We start from the raw sequence: 23450 nt of genomic DNA, 5'->3' as shown, positions 1-23450 counted from the left end.
TTGCCGCCATTCTCCCGTCTGATTTCTGCTGGCCATTCTAGGTCAAAAGTGTCTCCAAACTCCTCTTTGAGCCCGGGGTTCAGGTCCATAAGTGTCTGACGGTCGTATGACGTACCCGCCAGTGTTGCTTTAAATAAAAAAGTAGCAAAAACAAACATAATAGCTAAAAGTGAGTACATCGTTGCGGAGCTAAAACCAGAGGCGTCTGACCAGGGTCGCGTCCTCTAAGTCGGGGACCTCCTACGAGACAGAGTCCTGAGCCCTACCTCCTACGAGACAGAGTCCTGAGCCCTACCTCATGCGAGACAGAGTCCTGAGCCCTACCTCATGCGAGACAGAGTCCTGAGCCCTACCTCCTACGAGACAGAGTCCTGAGCCCTACCTCATGCGAGACAGAGTCCTGAGCCCTACCTCATGCGAGACAGAGTCCTGAGCCCTACCTCCTACGAGACAGAGTCCTGAGCCCTACCTCCTACGAGACAGAGTCCTGAGCCCTACCTCATGCGAGACAGAGTCCTGAGCCCTACCTCCTACGAGACAGAGTCCTGAGCCCTACCTCATGCGAGACAGAGTCCTGAGCCCTACCTCCTACGAGACAGAGTCCTGAGCCCTACCTCATGCGAGACAGCAGCTCCTCGTGAGACGGCTGGGCGGCGATGTCCTCCTGCACGCACACGTCTCTGTGACAAGGACACACAGTGTTCACATCATCAGTACCACCGTAAACACACCTCTTCGGTCAATATCTGAAACCTCAATAACCTGCTTACTGTACTTTTATGTACTTTACCACTATGTACTATGTTACTATCCTTATAGTGCTACCTATCATGCTAATGGAACCAGCTTCCCCTGGAGATCCGATCTGCCCCCTTGCTGGAGACATTTAAGGCCAGTCTAAAAACCCACTTCTATTCCCTGGCCTTCAATAAACCCTGATTCTCCCACACCCTAACTCACACACTCCCATGTAATCTTATCCTGCCCCCTCCCTCTTGTATCTCTTCTTATGCTACTGTACTTTGTGTTCCCCTATTCGTGTGTTGTCCTACTGTCCTACTCTCTGAATGTACTGTCTTGTCCTGCTGTGCCTTTTTGTATTTGTGTATTTTATATTAGGACATTGATTTTAAGCTTTGACTGTACAGCACTTTGGTTGGCTCTTGTGCTTTTAAACGTGCTATATAAATAAATTACCTTACCTTACCTTACCTAATATGGCCATACTACTATGCACTCCGAGTGTAACACTCAAGTTTGACACTATTTGACAAACAACGCCACTGACCACTGAGAGGTACCCCTCCTGCTGACTTGTTGTTGACAATTTATAAGGCGCTTTGGATAAAAGCGTCAACTAAATGACTAAATGTAAAATGTACCGTGTATATATATATAGCCTGACAGACCCATGGAACGTACGCAAGCTAGTTACACTACGTTCCATGAATCTGACGTGTCGAGCTACAGTATATAAAAACCTTCTAGTCATACAATTATGTACACATTGTGATCCCATGTGAAACCAGCAATATGACAGGTGTGCTTGTGTTCTTTGATAATGACTACCGTGCTAAAGCCAACACCTGCACACACTAATCCACCTTCCCAACCACATACTGTATACACACACACACACACACACACACACACACACACACACACACACACACACACACACACACACACACACACACACACACACACACACACACACACACACACACACACACACACACACAAACACACACAGAGACACAGACACACACACATATATACACACGCGCACACACAAACACACACACAGACACACACATGCGCACACGCACACACACATTATATATACACACACACACATACACATTTACACACATATATACACACGCACACACACATACACACACACATATACACAAACACACACACACAGACCTCGTCTCAACACCAGAGGATGTCAGCAGGTAACAGCGGAGGCAGCTGTAGGAGCCGGCAGCGGTGGCCCCGCCCCCATCCCCCTCTGAGTCACTCTCTGGGAGGGGCTTGATGATCTTCACGAAGGACTCTGGGAAAATACCTGTCTGATCGTTCACCGTGCCCTGGGCAGATAACAGTAGAAGAGAACAAGAGAGGGAGAGCACGACAGAGTGAACAGATAAATCAGGAAGAGATGAGAGGGAAGGGGATAGAATGATGGGGGAGGAGGAATAAAGATGGAGGGATTGATGAGTGGAGGAGAAGATGGGGCGAAAAGAGAAGGAGTGTGTGAGTTGGTATAAAGTACGGAAGCCCTAAGAGGCCATACATTCATACATTTTATTTACTCCGTTTTCCCGTGATAACGAGTTAATTTAATTTGTTTTCTCGTGATAACGGAATAATTTTCTCGAGATCTCGAGATAACAAAGTCAGTTTTTTCGTGATAACGACTTATTATCTCGTTATCTCGAGATAACGAAGTCCGTTTTCTCGTGATAACGGATAAATTTTTTTCAGGGGGGTACATGACATACAGGTATACACAGTACTATTACATTTGTGACATACAAGATATGCAAATATACAGTATACTGTTAACAGAGTGAGATCCTAACAGAAAATATATACATACGAGGGGGAGGAAACTGTACATTTGGAGGGGGTGGGAGGGGTTTGGACATACGGGGGGCCAGTTTGGAGTTGCAGCCTCCCGTAGCCAGGTGCTCTTTGAGAGCTCACTTTGATTGCACCGCCGGTAAAGCTGAAGCCTTTGCTAACCGTCTTCTTAGATGACGCACACTAATGTGTATATTATCTGTAACAGCAAGGCATAAAGCTATTTCAGCCTGTGTCAGGCCTTGATTGAAGAGATATGTGACGCAGTGATCAATATCCTCCTGCTCCTCTGACATTGCGACACTGACTGATGTTTCCTGCAGTGATTTAATATATACTAGACTATCGTTTCGTTTTCTCTAGATCTCGAGAAAATTATCCTGTTATCACGAGAAAACAAATTAAATTAACTCGTTATCACGGGAAAACGGAGTAAATAAAATGTATGAATGTATGGCCTCTTAGGGCTTCCGTAATAAAGAGATGTTTTATGAAGTAATTATCATGACCATGGCTGCTGGCAGTGGTGGAAGATCACACAGTTCCTTTACTTAAGTAAAAGTAGAAATACCCAGATAAATGAGTACTCTGGTAAAAGTAAAAGTCCTCCATTCAAATAGTAGAGAAGTATTTGCTACTGAATGTAATTAAGTATCAGATTCTAAAGTATGCATTCTACATGATGTTTGTGTGTTCCAGTGCTTGGGAGCGTTCAAACCTCCATTGACCTCTAAAAGTTATGTTAAAGTGGTATGTGGCCCAGTTATGCTGCTCTGATTAAAGGTTATGTTAAAGTGGTATGTGGTCCAGTAATGTTATATTATCGTACTTGGCCATCGCGTCCCGCTCTTAAGCCTATCGAGATATACCTCATCTCATGTACCTATTGTACTCCATCAACGAAAACAAAAAATACGCCCATCACCTGCCGGGCCCCGCCCCTATAGAGGCGTGCTCTATAAGATACTCGGCATGGTCACCAAACACTCTTCCTCTATTTTCGTTTCCATCATAAATCGGTCGCAAGGCGCCTTATGTAACTAGTTGTTATGAAAAGATTAGAGAAATTGCGTAATGTTGAATGCTTACCGGAGGTTTGCTTACCCCTGGAATCTTCGGGGCATGTTTCAGCGACACGTCGGGCCTATTCTGATGTTTCCTCGTCTGGTGGCAGTAGGATAAGGAGCAGCGTGCAAGGTTGGCTATCGAGCCGGCTTGTACACAGGTAGGCCCTGTGTCAACAGGTATTGATGTTGGTGTTAGTAAATGCTGGTTTGTTTTGTTACACAACCATGTTGTGTGTCGGGTGGGATGGTTTGGTGAACGTTTCACTGCAGTGGACGGGTTCCGAGCGGTCCTGGAAGCGTGCTGCTAAACAACTAAGCTAAATGCTAATGCTAAATGCTAACACTACTGCTACGCTGTTCTAATGTCTCCGCCGTGGGATGTTGCCGCTTTTCCCTCCTCTTGCCCGGTTCATCAATGAAGGTCAGTCGGTAGCTAATGTGGGGGTTTTGCTGAGTCCTATTTTACCCTTTTTACGGGTAAATGGGTTGACAACAGGGTGGGCCGTGGCTAGGTAGTCTAGCCAGGTAGCGTTAATCCTGTGCCCCGGCGGGGTTTTGAACGGTGTTCCCACCTGGAAGCCGATGCTTGAGGCTCGGCGGGTGGCAGTAGAGCTATACTACTGCAGGATGGGACTTAGCGGCGGCCCCTGTTGTGGCTCAGCTGACTGTTTTCTGTCCATAGTAGCGTTGAACGCTATGCTATAGTGGGCTACTGTTTTGTTCTGTCTCTCTGCTACGAGAATGTCTGTCTATGCTACAGTTTTCTCTCCTCTCAACCATTCATGCTGACGGTCAATCGGTGTCTACTGGGGGAGTAGTGCGGGGGGGGCTTTGTTTACCTTTATGGGTAAATGGGCTAAGGTCTGGGGCTGGTGTGCTGTTGTAAATATTATGAATGAATGCGGGACTGGTTCTCTCTGGTCCGCCTCCCCTTAACGTTGTGTACATGGGCTTGCTCATTCTACAGTATTTTCGTGGTGTTAGTTCTTTTATTCATTAAACCCCTTCATGGTGCACACCACAGTGGAGGTTGCTGTTTGCAACCACCACTGGTGCTCCGTGTTAACATCAGTTCTTTGCTTTTGACATATTGAAACAGTGCCCCGCCCGGCCGACGCCATGAGGTGGGTCGGCCTGGCGAGTGGCTGGTGGGCTGCTAAAGCCTGTACCGCCACGGTATGGAATTGGCAGCGATTAGTAACTGTGTTCGAATTGCTGTTTTTTCTATAAAAAGAATTGTGTCTGGTGGCGGGGCCTTGAGGGCCAGCCGACGTCGACACATCGCGCGAGGTTGTTGACTTTATTAGCTTTGACCTAGCTGCAAGCTATAACCGCTCAGGGTAAAATCCCTCTCCGCAGAGGATTTTGGTCTTCTGCTGGAGCGCGGGCGGTATTGTCCTAGGCCCCACACCGCCTCACACCGCACAGCCAGAAGAAGAGAGAGCACGGCCTCGTCAGCGGCGATGACGAGGCCCTCGACAGGCGGCCATGTTTTCCCCCGCCAGAGGTATCCTGGGCGTTGAGTCGACAGGTGTCCACAAGGCCGACAGCCTTGGCGGCCGAGGGATCGGCCATGTTGGATGGGCTCGGCTTGAAAAACAAGCCGTTGTCGTCCTGCCGCGAGCAGCCCGCTCTCCGATCACTCCCTTCCCCAACACCAGCGGAAAAAGGGGGTTCTGATTGTTTCCTTTGGCTGCGGGCCGCGTGCCTTCGTTGAAGCGCGGACGGCCCCACTTTTCGCTTCTCATGGGGACAGGGGCTGACACCCAGTTGATAAGCCTGGGTCTGTCCGTGAGAATGTTGTGCTGTCAAGCGGCTCCCACACCATAAGCTGTGTTGGTTGAGCCTGGTGTTACGTCTGTCAACTATAAGTGTTGTCAGCAGGGGGGCTGGAAACCTTTTGAGGCACACAGTGCGGGCTTCCCCGGCCTCGCCTTCGCTAGGCCAGGTATCATGTTGGTGCCTCCCACTCCTGAAAGATTGGCAGTGGTCTCGCAGGCGCGCGTGATTTGGGTGGTAGTAATATCACTGCAGGGCTACGGTGTGTAGGAACCCATGGGGTCCTCACGCCTTGCATGTCCGGCTGCAGAACAACTCCTCAGCATGTTCTGGAGGGGTGTTCAGTGGGGGGGGGGGCTTTTGTCACCTAGATTGATGTCAGCTTCCCCCGTATCAAACCGGCCCTTTCTGTTGGGGATTACGTCCAGACATAGCCAGGTAGGTCTGGGACCGATGCCGTGCCGCCTGGGATTCTTTCCCCATACGTTTGTTAGGTCAGTTGTTGGGACGGGTACGCCACTGTCGCGCTTACGCGGGCAGATGGCGTATGTTCCAAGAGTGGTGTAAGGCGGGGGCAGGGACCGGTGTCCTGCCCCCTGGATACTGTCCTTGTTACCTCCAGTCTCTCCTTGATAGACTGTCGGCTTCGACGGTGAGGGTATATGCAGCAGCTATATCATCTTATCATGAGGGATTTGAGGGTGATGTTTTTTTCAGCCACCCTCTTGTGAAGCGTTTCCTGTTTGGCGCCCGACGCGTTAAGCCGGTAAAACGCTCTTTGGCTCCGAGTTGGGATCTTCAATTGGTCCTCGTCGGTTGTCCTTGGCCCCGTTTGAGCCTCTTGAGCAAGCGCCGTTGGAACAGCTGTCGTTCAAGACCGCGTTCTTGCTGGCCGTCACCTCCGCTGAACGCGTGGGTGTGCTTTGTGCTCTCTCGGTACGACCAGAGTGCCTGTCTTTCGTTCCGATTGCGGTGCCACTCTGCGGCCTAATCCTGCCTTCGTGCCTAAAAATATCCGGAGTTCTTCCGCTCCAGGGATATTGTGGTTCAGGCGTTTCATCCGCCTCCTCACGCTAGTGAGTTAGATGCGGGCCTTCACCTGTCATGTCCGGTCCGTGCTTTGGGAATTTACCTCAGCCGTACTCAGGGTCACCGATCGGATTTTTGTCTGTCACGGTGGTTCTCATGCCGGTAAGGCACTATCGAAACAGCGCCTGTCCCATTGGTTGTGCGAGGGCATTGCCCTCTGCTACACGTTGGCCGGGCTGGATCCCCCTGGGGGCGTCAGGGCGCACTCCACTCGTGGCGTGGCTGCCTCTGCCGCTCTGCTGGGTGGGGCCTCGGTGGAGGACATCTGTGCTGCAGCTTCATGGTCCTCCCCGGGCCCCTTTGTAAGGTTTTACCTCATGGACATGACCGGGGGTTCTGTCTCCCAGGCGGTTCTGGGTCTGTGGCCTTTCCTGCTTCCCGTCCTTTGGTAGGGTAGCAGGAGTGTGTGGGTATGGGCCACAGTGTGTTGGGTCACACGTGGTTCCGCCTGTGCTGTGTGTTCAAGGGGTTCTAGTTCCCTCTTGCTCGCACTCGGGTGGAGTTGACTGCGCCCCCCCTTCATTAGGAAGGATGGGGTGACGGGACTCCCCAACCCCTTGATGTGGGCTTACGGGTCCTCAGGGGGTACATCTGTCGGGCCTCGCGTCCGCTCTACCCCATATCTCGATAGGCTTAGGAGCGGGACGCGATGGCCAAGTACGATAATATAACGACAGGTTATGAATATAACCTAGTTATATGATTACTGGCTAAGCGTCCCGCTCTTAAGCGGCCCTGAGTTCCCTTGGGAAATCTTTTCCTGGAAACGGGTTTTTTGCAAGGAAGAGTGTTTGGTGACCATGCCGAGTATCTTATAGAGCACGCCTCTATAGGGGCGGGGCCCGGCAGGTGATGGGCGTATTTTTTGTTTTCGTTGATGGAGTACAATAGGTACATGAGATGAGGTATATCTCGATAGGCTTAAGAGCGGGACGCTTAGCCAGTACTCATATAACTTTTCGTTTTCTATGCAAAATCTTTTCTTCAAAGTAACTAGTAACTGATGGGTTCAGATAAATGTAGTGGAGTAAAAAGTACAATATTTCCTTTGAAATGTAGTGGAGTAAAAGTATAAAGTTCCCTAAAATGTAAATACTCACGTAAAGTACAAGTAGCTCGACATTTTACTCAAGTACAGTACTTGAATAAAAGTACTTAGTTACTTTCCACCACTGGGTGTTGGTTTAGTCTCTTGCTCAAAACTCAACACAGACAGCCTGTCTACTGCAGTGTGGCAATGTATGGGTGTCTACAGTATGTGTTTTGTCTGTGAATCTGCACACAGACAAGGAATGAATCCTCTGTATTTAACCAACCTAACTATTTACATAAACCAGGAATGTATCCTCTGTATTTAACCAACCTAACTATTTACATAAACCAGGAATGTATCATCTGTATTTAACCATCTTAACCCTTTCACTGCCACACGACAGAAGGTTAACCCTTTACTATCACACAACCGACGGTCGCCTCTGTATTTAACCACCAAAACTATTTAAGAGCAGTGTGCAGCCATAGTCTAGGTCTACACTACCTTAGGCTTACTGCACCTTAGGTGGATACTGTGATACTGTGAATAATGTATATTCAGTGGATACCGTGATACTGTGAATAATGTATACTCAGTAGATAGTAAATTATAACACTACCTTAGGCATACTGCACCTTATGTGGCACTGTGAATAATGTGAATATTTCTTCAGCTAGTCAGATAGTAAATTATATTGACCATATTGACCAAATTGTTTACACTGCCTGTGTTGTTTTTACTACCTGTACACTGTGTTGTTTTTACTACCTGTACCCCCCCCCCTCCCCCCCATGCTGCTATGATGCCTGAATTTCCCCAAGGGGATCAATAAAGGAATATCTTATCTTATCTTAATACCCATGCCTTGCTCAAGGGCAATGGCAGGAGTATGTACCTATAGCATGCATGTCTTTTATAGTATGGGAGGAAAGCAGAGTACCTGGAGGAAAAGGAGAACAAATAATTGTGAATTACGGCACCACTGGTCTTGTTACTTGTTTCATTTATCTTCGTAAAGTGTCTAGTATCTGTATGAAATGTGGTATACAAATTAAGTGTCGATTGATTGATTTGAACCTGTCACTGCAAGATTTTTTCAGCCCGTCCTATTGGCTTAGAGGTCATGATATTTTAAAACAATGCTCACTACCGATCTTTGTGAGGAGATGAAGTGTAAAAGGGTAAAAAGGAATCTTACACAGACACAGAAGGACAACCGCAATCCCAGGTGTGATGTTGCTCAAGGAATGTAATGAGGCCGGCGAAGGACTTACCCCTCCGGCTGACCTCTACGTAGCCGCACACTGCCCTCTGGTGGTCACACCTCATGATGGCATCCTTATCCTGCCTTAGGGTTTATTCTCCTATCCTCCAATAACCCTTTCTATCTATTTACCTCTCTTTTTCTCTCTACTTCCATCCCACCACTCTCTCTCTCTACACCTTATCTCTCTCTTACTGTCTCTCTCTCCCCCTCTTTACACTTTCGCTCTCTCTCCCCCTCTCTCTCTCTCCGCCTCTCTCTACTCTTTCTTCTCTCTCGCTCTCTCTCCCCCTCTCTCTCTCGCTCAGTTGCTCTCTCTAGCCAGGAGCAAGATGAGTGTGTCTGTTATATGTGTCGACGCTCACCCCCTTCCACTGTATCAGTTCCCACCTCGCTCTCTTCCTCTCAGCCTCAGCTACCAGCCGGAACATCTTGTGAGGTGTCCACAATTAAGACATTTCCTCTAGCCTGACATTCCAGGAGCCATTTCAAATGGGGAATTGCCGCCTGGCTTTTATGCTAATATCAAACCGGCCAGAGCAGCGAGTCCTGTGAAGATGGACCCACTCGCAAGCGCCAGTCGGCAGTGTTTGTCTTTGAAAATCCCTGCACTGCTGCTTGTTGCAGGCTGTAATAGAGGCTGTACTGTAGCCACACTCATTCAACTCACATCGCTGCACTTTCCATAACTGTTATTGTCGTTTGGGGTCCCGCCCTGTCCCATCTTCCCCCTCAAATGTATATATTCTCTTTTAGAAACTCTATCTGTAAATAAACATGTTGAGTGTTGATCTCATCGATACTCATCTGCATATTCACGTTCACGTTGTGTGACGTCATACGTTTATTCACGTTGTATATATTGAAAGAGCGCCAATAAATCTTTCTTTCCAGTCAGTGAACTGAAGTGAGCAGTCATGTGTATTCTTGATTACCAAAGACATTTAACCTAGCTACCAAGTATGGCTGCAACACCACCAACAGGTTATGGGCCCAGGCGGACAGGAGGAAGCAGATGGTCTAGAGATTGTGCTTTGGTGGAGACGAGAGAAATTACGAACTATGGGAGACAAAGTTTTTGGGTCACCTGCGTCTGATGGGACTGAAGGATACGATCCTAAACGATCCTGACTCCGACCGAGAGTCAGATGAGGAGAGAGACGCTGCGGACCTCGATAAAAATGAACAGGTGTATGCAGAACTGATCCAGTTTCTGGACGACAAAAGCCTATCCATAATAATGCGGGAAGCAGCAGAGGGAGAAAGGCTTTCCAGATGCTGAGGGACTATTATGCGGGAAAAGGAAAACCGAGAGTGATCAGCCTGTACACAGAGCTAACGTCTTTAAAGAAGTCTGCAACTGAAAGTGTGACGGAAGCCTGACATGGTAAAAGAGACACAGACACAAGAGACACAGACAGATCCAATTGTGATTGATGATGACTTCCCTGACTTACATAGGAGGAGAAGTATCCCTAGAGCAGATGTGACAGAAACGACAGGTGTGTCTCAGGATCCTGATAATTCTGATAGACCAGACAATATTCAGATAGAGGGAGGTGAGCCTCGTTACCCGAGGAGAGATAGGAGAACCCCACAGTACCTCTCTGAATATGTTACCAATGAGAGTTCAGATGATCATGTACTATTTAGTGTAGATTGTTGCTACAGAGTATGTGACACACCTTCAGAAAAGCAATGAGCTCAGACAAGGCAGACAACTGGACTAAAGCCATGCACAAAGAAATTATCTTAAAGAGAAGGACACATTTACATTGACCACCCTACCAGAAGGAAAACGGGAAGTGGGGGGCAGGTAGGTCTACACAGTAAAGACCAGTGCAGATCAATCTGACACCTACAAGGCTAGATATGTAGCCAAAGGATATAACCAAGTGAAAGGGATAGACTATAAGGAGACATTTTCTCCCACTGCAAATCTGACGTCAATACGTGCCCTGATGCAGATTGCAGCGCAACAGGGTCTTAAATTACACCAAATGGATGTAAAGACAGCGTATCTACATGCTCCTATCGATTACGAGGTATATATTGAACAACCAGAAGGGTTTGAATTAAAATCAGACACATGGGAAAAGTTAGTCTGCAAACTAAACAAGTCACTATATGGATTGAAACAATCTGGCAGGAACTGGAACAGGATGTTGAGTGATTACTTGTGTGAAAATGATTTTGTTCAAAATACTGCAGACCACTGTGTATACAGTAAACAAACAGGAAAAGAAAGGGCAATAATCCTCATATGGGTTGATGATTTGATAATTGCGGCAAGCAATGATGATCTGTTGAATGATGTAAAGAAAACACTTGCTATGAAATTTAAAATGAAGGATCTTGGGAAGCTGAAACATTTCCTAGGCATTGATTTTGACCAGGATGATGCGGGAACAGTGAAGATGAGCCAGAAAACATACATTTCTAAGGTACTAGAAAGATTTGGTATGTCAGATTGTAAACCAAGATCCACCCCATGTGAACAGAAATTAGACAACAACAGTGATGCTGACCCAGTGGATCCCAAAAGATACCGTGAGGTTGTGGGGAGTCTAATTTACTTAATGACCTGTACCAGGCCTGATTTGAGCTGGGTTGTGGGAAAGCTATCACAGCATTTATCAGAACCAGATGGACAGCACTGGGTAACAGCTAAACATGTGATGAGGTATTTGAAGGCCACAGTAGACCACAAGCTATGCTACAGGAAGAGTGAGACAGATCTCAAACTTGTGGGATATAGTGATTCGGACTGGGCATCTGACTTAAGTGACAGACGAAGCACGACAGGCTATTGCTTCAGTCTAACAGATGATGGCCCACTGATTTCTTGGAAATCAAAGAAACAAGCTACAGTAGCCTTGTCAACCTGCGAGGCAGTATACATGGCGCTTGCCGCGACCACGCAAGAGAGTTTATACCTGATACAATTAATGAATGGGATGGAAAACAATGGTCAATATGCACCAGTGAAAATATTTGAAGATAATCAAGGTGCAATTGCTTTATCAAAAGATCCAGTGTGCCGCCAAAGGTCCAAACATATCGATATCAGATATAATTTTGTTCGTTCAGTAGTAAATGATGGTAAAGTCATACTTGAGTACTGTCATACAGAAGACATGGTGGTGGACGTTATGACTAAACCAATGACCAAGTTCAAGATGGAGAGATTCATGCGATTCATGTTGGGTGTGTGATCAATAAAAATGCATGTCAAAGTACCCTTTGTTCATCACGATATTGTACAGTCTGAGATCAAGTGGGGGTGTTGAGTGTTGATGTTTAATGTTGATAAGTACCTTGTTCATTACGGTATTATACAGTCTGAGATCAAGTGGGGGTGTTGAGTGTTGATCTCATCGATACTCATCTGCATATTCACGTTCACGTCATGTGACGTCATACGTTTATTCACGTTGTATATATTGAAAGAGCGCCAATAAATCTTTCTTTCCAGTCAGTGAACTGAAGTGAGCAGTCATGTGTATTCTTGATTACCAAAGACATTTAACCTAGCTACCAAGTATGGCTGCAACACCGCCAACAAAACAGTACTGTATATCTGTATGTCGTCGTGTATGTCATAAATGTTATGATGAATTGAAAATGGGGGACCCTGATGTAAACAAGACGAAAGTCTTTCTCTGGTCTGCATACCCTTAACAATTGTGTGTATTGAGCCGTACTGTATTGTACCCATTCTGTAATCTGTTAATAAAATGTTCAATCAATCAATCAATCAATCTCTGTCCAATCCTACCTCCTCATCTACTGTATAGATATGTCTAGTGTTGTAGTACTCGAGTCCAGGACTTGTGACCAGGGGCGTCCATTTGGTATGGCAAGGTATGGCACTCGCCATACCTTGCCAAATAAAAATTTAATTTATTTATTTATTTTTTATTTTACAATTTTTTATGTTGATTTAGAATTCGAATGTCAACATTATGAACGAAGCTTCGAACTATTCGGTACAGCCCTAGCATGTTTTGATATTGTCAATTATCTCACTTTTACTAGGTGACTTTTACTGTGACTAACTGAAATATGCCCCAAAAAAAGGAAAATGGACATAGGGACGTTTTTTAATCAAAGGGCAGCAGAGACAAGTGATACAGGGACACAGGTAAGGTCTTACAATGGCTTAGTGATTATAATAGTGCAGTTCAGCATTCAGTAACCCATACTTTTTGTGAATGTGTTTTTGATACTACATTCTGTTGAACACACACCTCAAAACTGTACCTAAGGAAAATTGGCTCAATTGCAAGAAAAGTAATAGACAGTTATGATATTACATTCTGCATAATTCGTATGCAAAATATTGTGGTTCCCTGCTTTAGTCTGTTGACACATTTCTATACTAAAAATGCTTGTGTAGTCCTGTGTATACCTAAATGTCATATAACTGAATTGTATTGAAACAACTCACCAAAAGTGACTATTGCACAACTGATTTGACAAAAAAATCCACCAAGGGGGGGAAACATCCCCTTCACCGTCAAATGAGCCCACAGCCGGCTCTGTACATATCGTCAGGCCAGAGATATTTAGCCCTAAACATACTGCACATGCTCCAGCTTCCTGCTTTACAAAGGACTACACTCAGGTGAGAAAAGGTTGAAGGTTGACCACTCCTATCACACACACACACAAGGAGGGGAGGGCTATAAGGGTCATTCCAGAATTGGAGGACAATTAGGCATCAATACTTTTGAAAAATGGACCCTTTATTTGATAATTTTCTGTTATGTATTTCATAAAAACAGGTATTAAACCATCAAATAATTGGATTCGTCCAGCTCAGGCATCAAAGGTACAATTTTTATGATATGTTTTATTTGTTGTGTGCTATGTTTGCCGCAACCCTGTTACAAATACTCAGGAAGCTGAAAAAAGTACATTTTAAAATATTTTCAATAAATCCTTTACAATTAAGTAAAGAAAGTCACATGCTTACTGAATACTGATTTAATTTCAGATAAGACTTCACTTATATTAATTTAAGCAACTTTGAAATCGATCTTGCCCAACTTTTCAATAGTCACATCTTTCCTTTTACTAATTTTAGTATTTCATTTCAAATATTTGTTCAAATACATTATGCATTTAATCATGCAAACTATTACATTTACAATAGGTTAAACCACTGTGAGCTGAGAAAATCATGTACGATTATTTGAATAAAAATGATATGGTAACAGCCTTCAAATTAGAGTAACAGGGTTGCGCTAAGTAACAGTTACTTTACTTTTGATTGTAGATCATGACATATGTGACACATACATACTCAGGACCACAGGAATGTTGTTTAATAATATTATTTTATTTTGGGACTCAACAGGATGAGTAGGAATGATACAAAATAAACTAAAATAAATAAATGTCAACAAAACCCCAAACTGGATCAGAATAGGCCAACAACCTGGCATTCTTGCTGCATTCCTCACCTGAATAAGCATATCAACAATAGTAATGAACTGATCAATCTTTTAGAAAGCTGATTTTATGTTCAGATTTCATTTTTCGTGGCTGGCCAGAGTATCCCATACCTCTCTTGCTATAGCCATGTGGCGCAAGGTAACGTTCTCTGGGGGAGGAATGAGGGTCAGCATATCCTCTGAGGGATACCAGTGGAGATCATCCCTCAATGGCCAGAAAAAACGGTTTGCCCCCACTCTATGCATACATTTCACCTGGCAGTTGGTCTCATTCACCTCCTGGATGATCCCAGGGTAGATGGTGTGGTCGTACAGCAGGGCACACCATTTCCCCACAACACCTGGACTGAGCCATTGCACTTCTTCACATACACGTGTGCTGTGTATGGGGTCTTCTGTGTGGTCATCTGTGGGATTAAAGCTGAAGCTCTCACACTCCAGATTCCCTGTTGCAGAACATATGCAGCTGACATCGTGGTAGAGCATTTTCCCAGGTGAAAGAGTGACCACCTGGTGGAGCCTCATAGTGGACGGTACGGCTGGAAGGTCAGCTGGCATTTCTTTCACTGCATTATCCACAGCTTGCTCCTGAATGTAAAACAATTTCACTTTTGATTGTTCCTTACTCAGAGCTTGGTACAGGGACAGTGCCGTAGGGATATCAACTCCTTGGGTGACAAGCCTGTCGGCCCTCCTCTTCAATGTGACACCCACACCATCTGGGGCACCTTTTCCATGGATGGCTTCAAAGTAGTTCCATGATCCTCTTGTAAACCCCCTTTTGAAGATTTCAGTACAAAACAGGTAAAAATGGCCACGCTGCTTGTACTGTGTGCAGGGTCCGTCGCTAAGAAAATGGATGGTTTTCACATCTGGATGGGCTGCAGGTGTTGCCATATGGCAGGTGGTCCCTTCAGTCTGGATGCTGATACAGTGCAGAAGGAGGTAGGGGCAGATGCCTCCCCCACATAGTAAACCCCAGTGTGCAAAGTGGCCTGTTGGTGTGATGCACCAAAATGGACAGCCTGTACTTCAGTGCTGTACTTGCAGCTGTAGTTCTCAAAGAAGTCGATATGGACTGCACATTCATTTGCAGGGAGGTTCAGCTTCAGGGCCTGTGAGAAAGCATATTGCTGCCTGATGTTGTAGAGATGGCGCCTGAACTTATGGAGCAAAATCTGAAAAGTTTCCACCAGCTCTTCTTGGGAGCATTCAAATTATTTTTTCAAAGTGACCTTTGAGGCTGCTCCAGGATAATTTGTGTGCTCTTTGTCCACAGTGGCCCACTGAAGGTAGGAGACACGATCGGTGGCTCTGTAGTGGCTTGTGAGTGTATAGGTATTGTTGCTGCAGTTCTCACATTCCCCATACATACATTGCTTGCTTGTGGTGTCAGTCACACATGATGGCTTGTGTCAGGCTCTCCAAATTGGATGTGTCAATGATGTGCATCTGGTGAAGCCTTTTGGCAATAAAGCCTAGATTTTCATTTTGTTTGCACATGCAGGTTTCACAATCTGCCAATGTTGGATGCACAATCCAGTAGGGGCGAAGCGTGCAGAACAGTGAGTATGATAGATGGAGGTTGGTGTGCTCAGCCAGGAACTTCAACTGGAGGTGGTTCTTCATTGAATCCATCAGTAACCTTTTCTTTTTTTCTTTTGTCAGCATTTGCTTTTTTCCAGTTGTGATCCTGCTGACATCGTCACGTGAAAAGAACAATCTCACCGTTGACCTCAGTGTAGCAGCTAAACCCTTGTGTTTCTTCCTCTGGTACTTGCAGACATTTTCATTTGCCAGTTTTGTCCACCTTCTCCTTGAAAAACCATAAACCTCCTGTGCCAATCTCTGCAGCCTGTACTTCTTCAGGACTTTGTTGGTGACTATTCCTGCAATGACCTGTTTGTCACTCTCTCTCTTTGAATGTGCATACTTGTCACATACTTCCTCAGCTACAGCTGTGTGGAACAACAGGGTTCTCCTTAGGGTTGTGCCCGAGATGTGTCGAATCAACTTGTTGACTTTGCATCTTGGAGATGGATTGTTCTTTTTCAAACGTTGGAGTCGCTTTCTGTATTTTGCTGCCCTCTGTTCAGCTTTCCTCAACGTATCCTGTACTTTCTGGAACTCCCTGTTTAACTTTGCTTTGGTAGCCCTCAATGTTCTTCTCCCAGCATCACGTTGCCTAAAAGAAAGATATAAACATAAATTGTCACATAATCATTTCACTTGCATGGACTTTTTCCCAATTGTAGTTTTGCACCAAACAAAGTAATTACCAGGATTAGATAGGCCTAATAATTACTGAGTACATATATCAAGTAAATTAAATGGTAAATGGTGCATTTACTGTATAGCACTTTTATCCAAAGCACTTTACAATGTTTTGTAAAAGATTTAATGATAATTTTTTTCACTATGTCACTGTCCATTCTACAGATAACGTTAATTCACCTTTCTTTACTTAAATATATATCCTCAATGACCTAAACTTATGTCCTGACCTTGAAGTCCCAGGTTGAGAGCTGACTGGGGATTCTGGCCTGACTGGAACGTCTGGACTGACTGGGGCATCAAGGCTGACTGGAGGGGTGTTCAATCCTTCAAGTACACTTTTCCTGGCATCACTCCTATTATAAGCCTTCTTCCATTTTTTACGCTGGGCACGCTGCTCTCTCATACTGCAGTCTTTTTGCCTTTTCTTCTTCCCTGTTTCTACATCTTTTCTCCACTTCTCTTTCTCTTTTTCTAAGTACTGCTGTCTCCTCTGTTCATCAGTATCACGCCTGGCACGGTAGCACCTCTGCTTTTCAGCAGTGCTCAATGGTGTGGAAGAACTCTGTAGAAATCAATTACATTTCAAACAAAATGTCTATTAACCTTTGATAAAATAATGATTTGGGTAACACCTTACATTAAGTCTGCATTCACTACTATTAGGCACTAATAACATAGTTGTTACTAGTACACGTAAGTACAGTTAGTTACAGATGGAACAAGACATATAATAATTACAAAGAAATGTGTGTAATTACACATGTTCATGTTCTACTTCTGTAAAGACATACTGCTGAACTGAAGGAGATGCAACCCTGTTACTGTAGTGCAACCCTGTTACTCTAATTATAGTAACAGGGTTGCAAGTAACAGGGTTGCAAATCCATGCTAATGTTAGCTTTTACCTCAGGAAAATATGCTAGCTGAGGAATGTAAGTTACTGTCAATGTCAAGGTTAAACATAGTTATATGAATAAAGAAAGACAAATTTGAAATAAATGTGTCTTATTGTGATAATATGAGTAACAGGGTTGCGTTAGCTAGAGTGACACAGTCAATCAAGGCTGAAAAGATTAGAAAAATATAAAAAGTAGAAGAGAGGACTTACCTTTGGTCTAGCCATTTTGTTAGCAGATGGCTTGATGATGTCATTTCCTTTGTCATGTGACTCACTGTTTTTATTTTTTTCCTCTATCAGGTGAAATAGGTTTCGGTAACAGGGTTGCACACATGTTGTGGGACACAACTTCAGTTCATAATTACTATTATTTAAAATATGTTGATGAGTAAACAAATAGTTTTTATAATTACAAAAGACATATATCAACAATCTAATACCAAAAAAGTATATTTAAAACATATATTTAAATGTTATATTGGACATGCAAGTTGGTCATCAAGAAGGTGGGACAAGAGAAAAGTGCCATTTTAGGGGGTGTTCAAGAGCTATTTGGTATTTTAAATAATATTTTCTAACCACTTTTTCCACAACCATATTTACATTTAGTCTCAGGACAAGTACAAGTTACATAACAAGTGCATGTTTTAGTATTTTGTGTATGGATTGTTTGGAATTTCATGGGTGGGACTGAAAATGTCCTCCAATTCTTAAGCTTTTACTTGTGGTTACTCCGTTTCCCGGTAACAGAGAGAGTGGGAAGCTGATTGTGAGATGATCAAGGTATCAGGAAACTCCATGGTTGTAGTTCTTCAAAACCGAGTGAGAGTAGATTGCGACACTTCTATCAAATGAACACCTTCCATAGACCACTACCACTTCCGCATTACATTGTGCTCATGGGAGAGAGAGCGGGGGGAGAAAATGAATGAATGTGGATGAGAGCCTTGACATTAAGTGGTTGTAGCTACGGCTGTGGGGGTGCTGGAGACATGATAGACTTTTATACACCTGAGTCTCCTGAATACGGAGAGATCAGTCCCAAGTTGATCGGCACTTTCTCTGCCGAGCTATAGTCACTTTTATACACCTACTCCTCAACTCTGCACGCAACTTTAATGTTGCTTTGAGGTGGAGTTTCCCTAAGTATAGGTTAAGTATTGATCTGTGGCCATATTAACAAACAAGACCTCCTAATTCAACCTGACATTTCTAGTTAAGAGTCTCTTAACACATTCCCTGCCATTGGTTATATCCATCAATATAGCCAGTCTGCCACCACTGTAAGCCTATGGAGATGTTTACCTTCTTTGCAGGGCTATAACTTTTTAAATTGTATTGCTAAATTGACATTACTATGGCCCATTCAACATCGATTATCTATCGTTCAGGATGTAGGAACGTTATACTTTTTCATTCATACAAAAATACAAAAATACCTTCTAGAATATAAGTATGTTTTTATCGTTTTCTGCAGTAATTCCTAGAACGTGAGTTATAGGCCTAAACGCATATATAGATTATTGATTGCCGTTTATTCCCTAGACACGCTATATTAAAAAATTCAACTGTATATGATCGTATACGTATGCTTCATCATGCATGGAGGAAAGGGTGGGGGGGGTCGTTTATAATTCCCCGATCATCAGTAAATGCTTTATGTAGTATGGGTTGATTTATTGATCAGATGGTTTGCAGTGAAATGAATAAACAATTGGGCTGAAAATAACGTTAGTGTCCTCTTACCGTGCGTCAAATAGACTGGCGGTGAAATATCCCAAATATAGGGCGTCGATCGCCTAGGTCCATTTCCGGTTTGTATGTCGCAATAAACGCCGAAATCATTATAGATTATTAAGTTTATAAAGCGATCCATTATGTACATTGTCTCTGTCGGGAGCCTTGCAACAATGTCTGACGGCCGGATGAATTTAATTGACGCACAGCAGCCACTTCCCGTTGTTCCGAGTGTAACTCACCCGACCATCCACCAGGCGGCGGTATTGAGCCGTCGTTGCCTTCACTTTTAGGGTCCAGCTGCAGCGTCGGAGGTGTATATATGAATTATGAATGCCATGGCGAAAAAAATTAATATTGATCTCAATAACGCTGTACAGCGAGATCTGGCGGTCAAAGCATGGCGGGCAATAACGCTTTAAAGCGTGGATGGTGGTGGATGTGTTAAGAGCCTGTTGAGCACATTTTCCTTCAGATATCTTGAGGTGAGTGAGAGGTCAAGGTACCCCAGTGAAGATTGCCATGCCCATTTCCCCCCAGTAAAAACAATCGCTTCACTCTGGAGCACTACATAATCGCTTTCCTGGAGCTAGCATGACATAGCTGGTATCTGCAGATTCTACTCTCATTTGTATCACAATGCTATCTGGCAATCTATCTATCTTCACGCTATCTCAATAAGCTGCTACAGCCCTATTAAAAAACTCTTCAACACACACCTCTTAAAAACTCTTGAACACACACACACACACAGACACAAGACACATCCACCCTGCACTGCACCTTAAGATGCACCTACACCTTTACACAAGACACTTTCTGTAGAAATTGTCCAGAAAAGAAGAGTCCAAGTCAAGTCCCCATTACCCTAGTCTGAGTCTAAGTCCAAGTCATCAAGGTTGAGTCCACTCCACTCTGGCAGTCAAAGAGCTGACATACAAATAAAAAAAGGTCTACATTAAAGATAAATGACACAGCGGTCACCATTACAAAGGGAGTTTATTTACTTGGTGACACAATAGCCAAACAAATGCACTAGCCATCAATATATTATGCCAAATGATTAGGGCCTATTCCATTTGATTTTTTAATAAATAACTGTATTTATCAATTAACAAGTCTGAGTCCTCGTCTGCACCTTCCGAGTACGAATGCAGTCAATGCTTGAGTCCAAGTCCGAGTCATCAGTGCTCAAGTCCAAGTCGAGTCACAAGTCCTGAAAATCAGTCCTGGATTTGAGTACAACACTGGTCAAATGTATTGAAGCTTGCATACGCCTTGCAGTATTCTTGCACACAGTCTCTGTTTAATCTATCTCTATCACATCTGTAATGCGCCCAAACAGCAGACTTAAAGTCACTTAAACACTTTTATACACAATTATAATTTGTATACCAATTACTCACCCTGTGATGCCTCTCATATCTCTCTCTCTCTCTCTCTCTCTCTCTCTCTCTCTCTCTCTCTCTCGCTCTCTCTCTCTCTCTCGCTCTCTCCCAGTATCTCTCTCTCTCTGTCCCAGTATCTCTCTCTCTCTCTCTCTCTCTCTCTCTCTCTCTCTCTCTCTCTCTCTCTCTCTCTCTCTCTCTCTCTCTCAGTATTTTTCTCTCTATCTCTCCATCTGTTCCAGTATCTCTTTCTCTCTTTGTCCCAGTATTTTGCTCTCTTGCTCTCACTCTCTCTGTCCCAGTATCTCTCTCTCTTTTTTCCCACCTTAAACGTAGAATCCCAAAAAACTGTAGAAATACTTGATTAATTTAAGTTAATGGGGATATGGTTTAGCCAAACTATATCAATATACATCTGTTTACAAACTTGTGCAGTATCATCTAAGTCTAATTTATCCAGTCGTAGGCTCAGTACTCTACAAACACATGCATTTTTGCTAGAACTTTACTAACGAAAACATTTCCGGTTAAGTGCTCCCTTCAAATGGAACTCGTGTTTTCTGTGTTCACGAGAAGAGTCCATATGAACGACCCATGTTCCGATACCATTTTTTCCTTCCCGATCCGATTCCGATACCTAAGCTTTGGGTATCGGCCAATACCGATACTGATCCGATACCAGTGCATACATAAAACAAAAAAAATTATATATATATTATATAAATTATGAAACTTTTTTTTTATTTTTTACTGTTTTATATATACTGTTTTTTAGTAATAACTAGAAAGTAATGGTATTTATTCAACAACAGGTGATTGTATAGATTAGTATTAGTATCATTAATTGACAACTATGCTCAATGAGTTCACCCACGGAAAGGTTGTTGGGACATTGGTTTCCGCACGGACGTTATACGTTGTTGCACTTGCTACCAGAAGGCTCCGGTTCAGTTAGCTAGTAGCAGAGGCTCTGTTGTGATTTTGAATGCACAATAAATATTCAACATTCTCTTTTGAGACTCCGCCTCAGACTCTTATCATTTGGCACTAAAAGCTAAACATTGTCACCGGTATGGCTGTCCGCATTATGTCATTAATTGCGTGGATGTGTGGGAGAGGTCGATCAGTGACGACACCACATTAGCGTGAGCTAGGTTAGCCAGTTAACGTGAGCTAACGTTAGATGGAAAGACAATGTAACGTTACTGGTGAAAAAGTGATTTACCTTGGAATACTCCTTTGCCAACTTGCTGTACTTTGCTTGCAGGTCTGCAGCCATTATTGCTGGATTATAATAATAATTCATTTAATTTATATAGCGCTTATCAATGACCCGAAGTCGCTGACAATAGTCGGCAGCAAAGTAAAAACAAAGAAACAAAAACAAAGAAACAACAAAGAAACAAAAACAAAAGGAACATGAGACCATGGGGGGAACAGGGAAGACAGCATGATAGCACAAAAAGACAGGAGACAGACATCAATCAGGTTGGAGGGGGGGGGGGGGGGGTTATGGGTGGGGGTGGGGGGTTGAAGGCAAGGGAGAACAGGTGGGTTATTATGAATAGTCCCAACTTTAGCCAAGATAACGTTAAGCTAAAACTAGCTTTTCAGATAGCACTTCAGCTAATGCTAATAACACCAGCAAGCGAACATCAGAGCTCCCCGTCACACTGCTCTGTCGGGACGATGGCATTTAAGAAAGTATCTGCTGTTAAAATGACAAACAGCATTGACACTTTAATTCACGGTCGATTAAAAACATGTTTGTTTTATAATGCTCACTCTCAGCAGGAGATCAATTACGTCATATGGTATCGGAGGCTAGACTTTCGGCGTACTCGCCGATACCGATACCAGCATTTTAGGCTGTATCGGAGGCATTTCCGATACTGGTACCGGTATCTGAACAACTCATTTGTTGGTATTCACAACGTTGCAAGTGAAAAAGATCATTAGCCTCAGTAGTCTCAAGATGCACTGCCCAGTTGCCTAGCAACGGTGTCAACCCACTTGAAGTCGAGACCACAAACTCACGGAGAGTTCCATTCGAAGGCAGCATTAACCCGAAATGTTTTCGTTAGCAAGGTTTTACGACTGGATAAATGAGACATGGATTATACTGCACAAGTTGTTAATAAAGCATTACATCTAGTGATGCACGATATATCGGCCGCCGATATAATATCGGCCGATATGGCAATTTTTTTACACATCGGTATCGGTCCGATATCAAGATAGATAATTTTTTTTTAATTTTTTTTTTTACATGTTTTGGCCTTAAATAGTTTCAAAATATCTGTCATTTCTGAAAATAAGTTACAAAAGTTAAAAAAATATGCGTTTTGGAAAATAGCTCTTTATTTGATTATATTAAAAAAGTGTTTTCTATACAGAGATATCGACATCGGTAAATATCGGTATCGGCCAGAACAGCAAAATATCGGTATCGGCCACAATTTTCACATCGGTGCATGACTAATTACATCACGAGCAGGAGTGGGTTGTGAGAATTAGACCATGCCTAGGGGTGGTCATTAGACCCCGCTAGGCATGGTCTAATTCTCACAACCCACGACTGCACGTGGTGTAATGGCTTTTATACAACTGGCGCATTCATCCAACCTTATTGCTATACAATAAACACACATTAATTGAATATTTATTGAAAAAACCATCCGCAGAAAAAGTAGTTCCCAAAAAAAAAGAGAAGTTGCCTCCATGTGGAAGCAGCTCGGAAGTGCATCCAACTGTTCTCAGTAAGACATCCAACAAACTAACACATCCAACTGTCTCTCAACTAAGACATCCAACAAACTAACACATCCAACAGTCTTTCAACTAAGACATCCAACAAACTAACACAT

At 43.7% G+C, this 23450-nt stretch overlaps 1 protein-coding gene across 1 annotated transcript in view; it reads right to left on the bottom strand.

The window, feature by feature from the left end:
- ncf4 (neutrophil cytosolic factor 4) overlaps positions 1-23450 on the bottom strand; it is a gene marked incomplete at its 3' end in the record, with an annotated part of 154745 nt that overhangs the window by 21901 nt on the left and 109394 nt on the right. Inside the window, 2 exon segments of the mRNA XM_084318851.1 lie at positions 615-680; positions 1933-2096. Coding sequence (XP_084174977.1) covers positions 615-680; positions 1933-2096 — 230 coding nt within the window.

This window comes from Notolepis coatsorum (genome assembly GCF_963971535.1).
Source record: "Notolepis coatsorum genome assembly, chromosome: 7".
Classification (NCBI taxonomy): Eukaryota; Metazoa; Chordata; class Actinopteri; order Aulopiformes; family Paralepididae; genus Notolepis; species Notolepis coatsorum.
The sequence above is the reverse complement of the archived record's forward strand: the minus strand, read 5'-3'. Positions and strand labels throughout refer to the sequence as shown.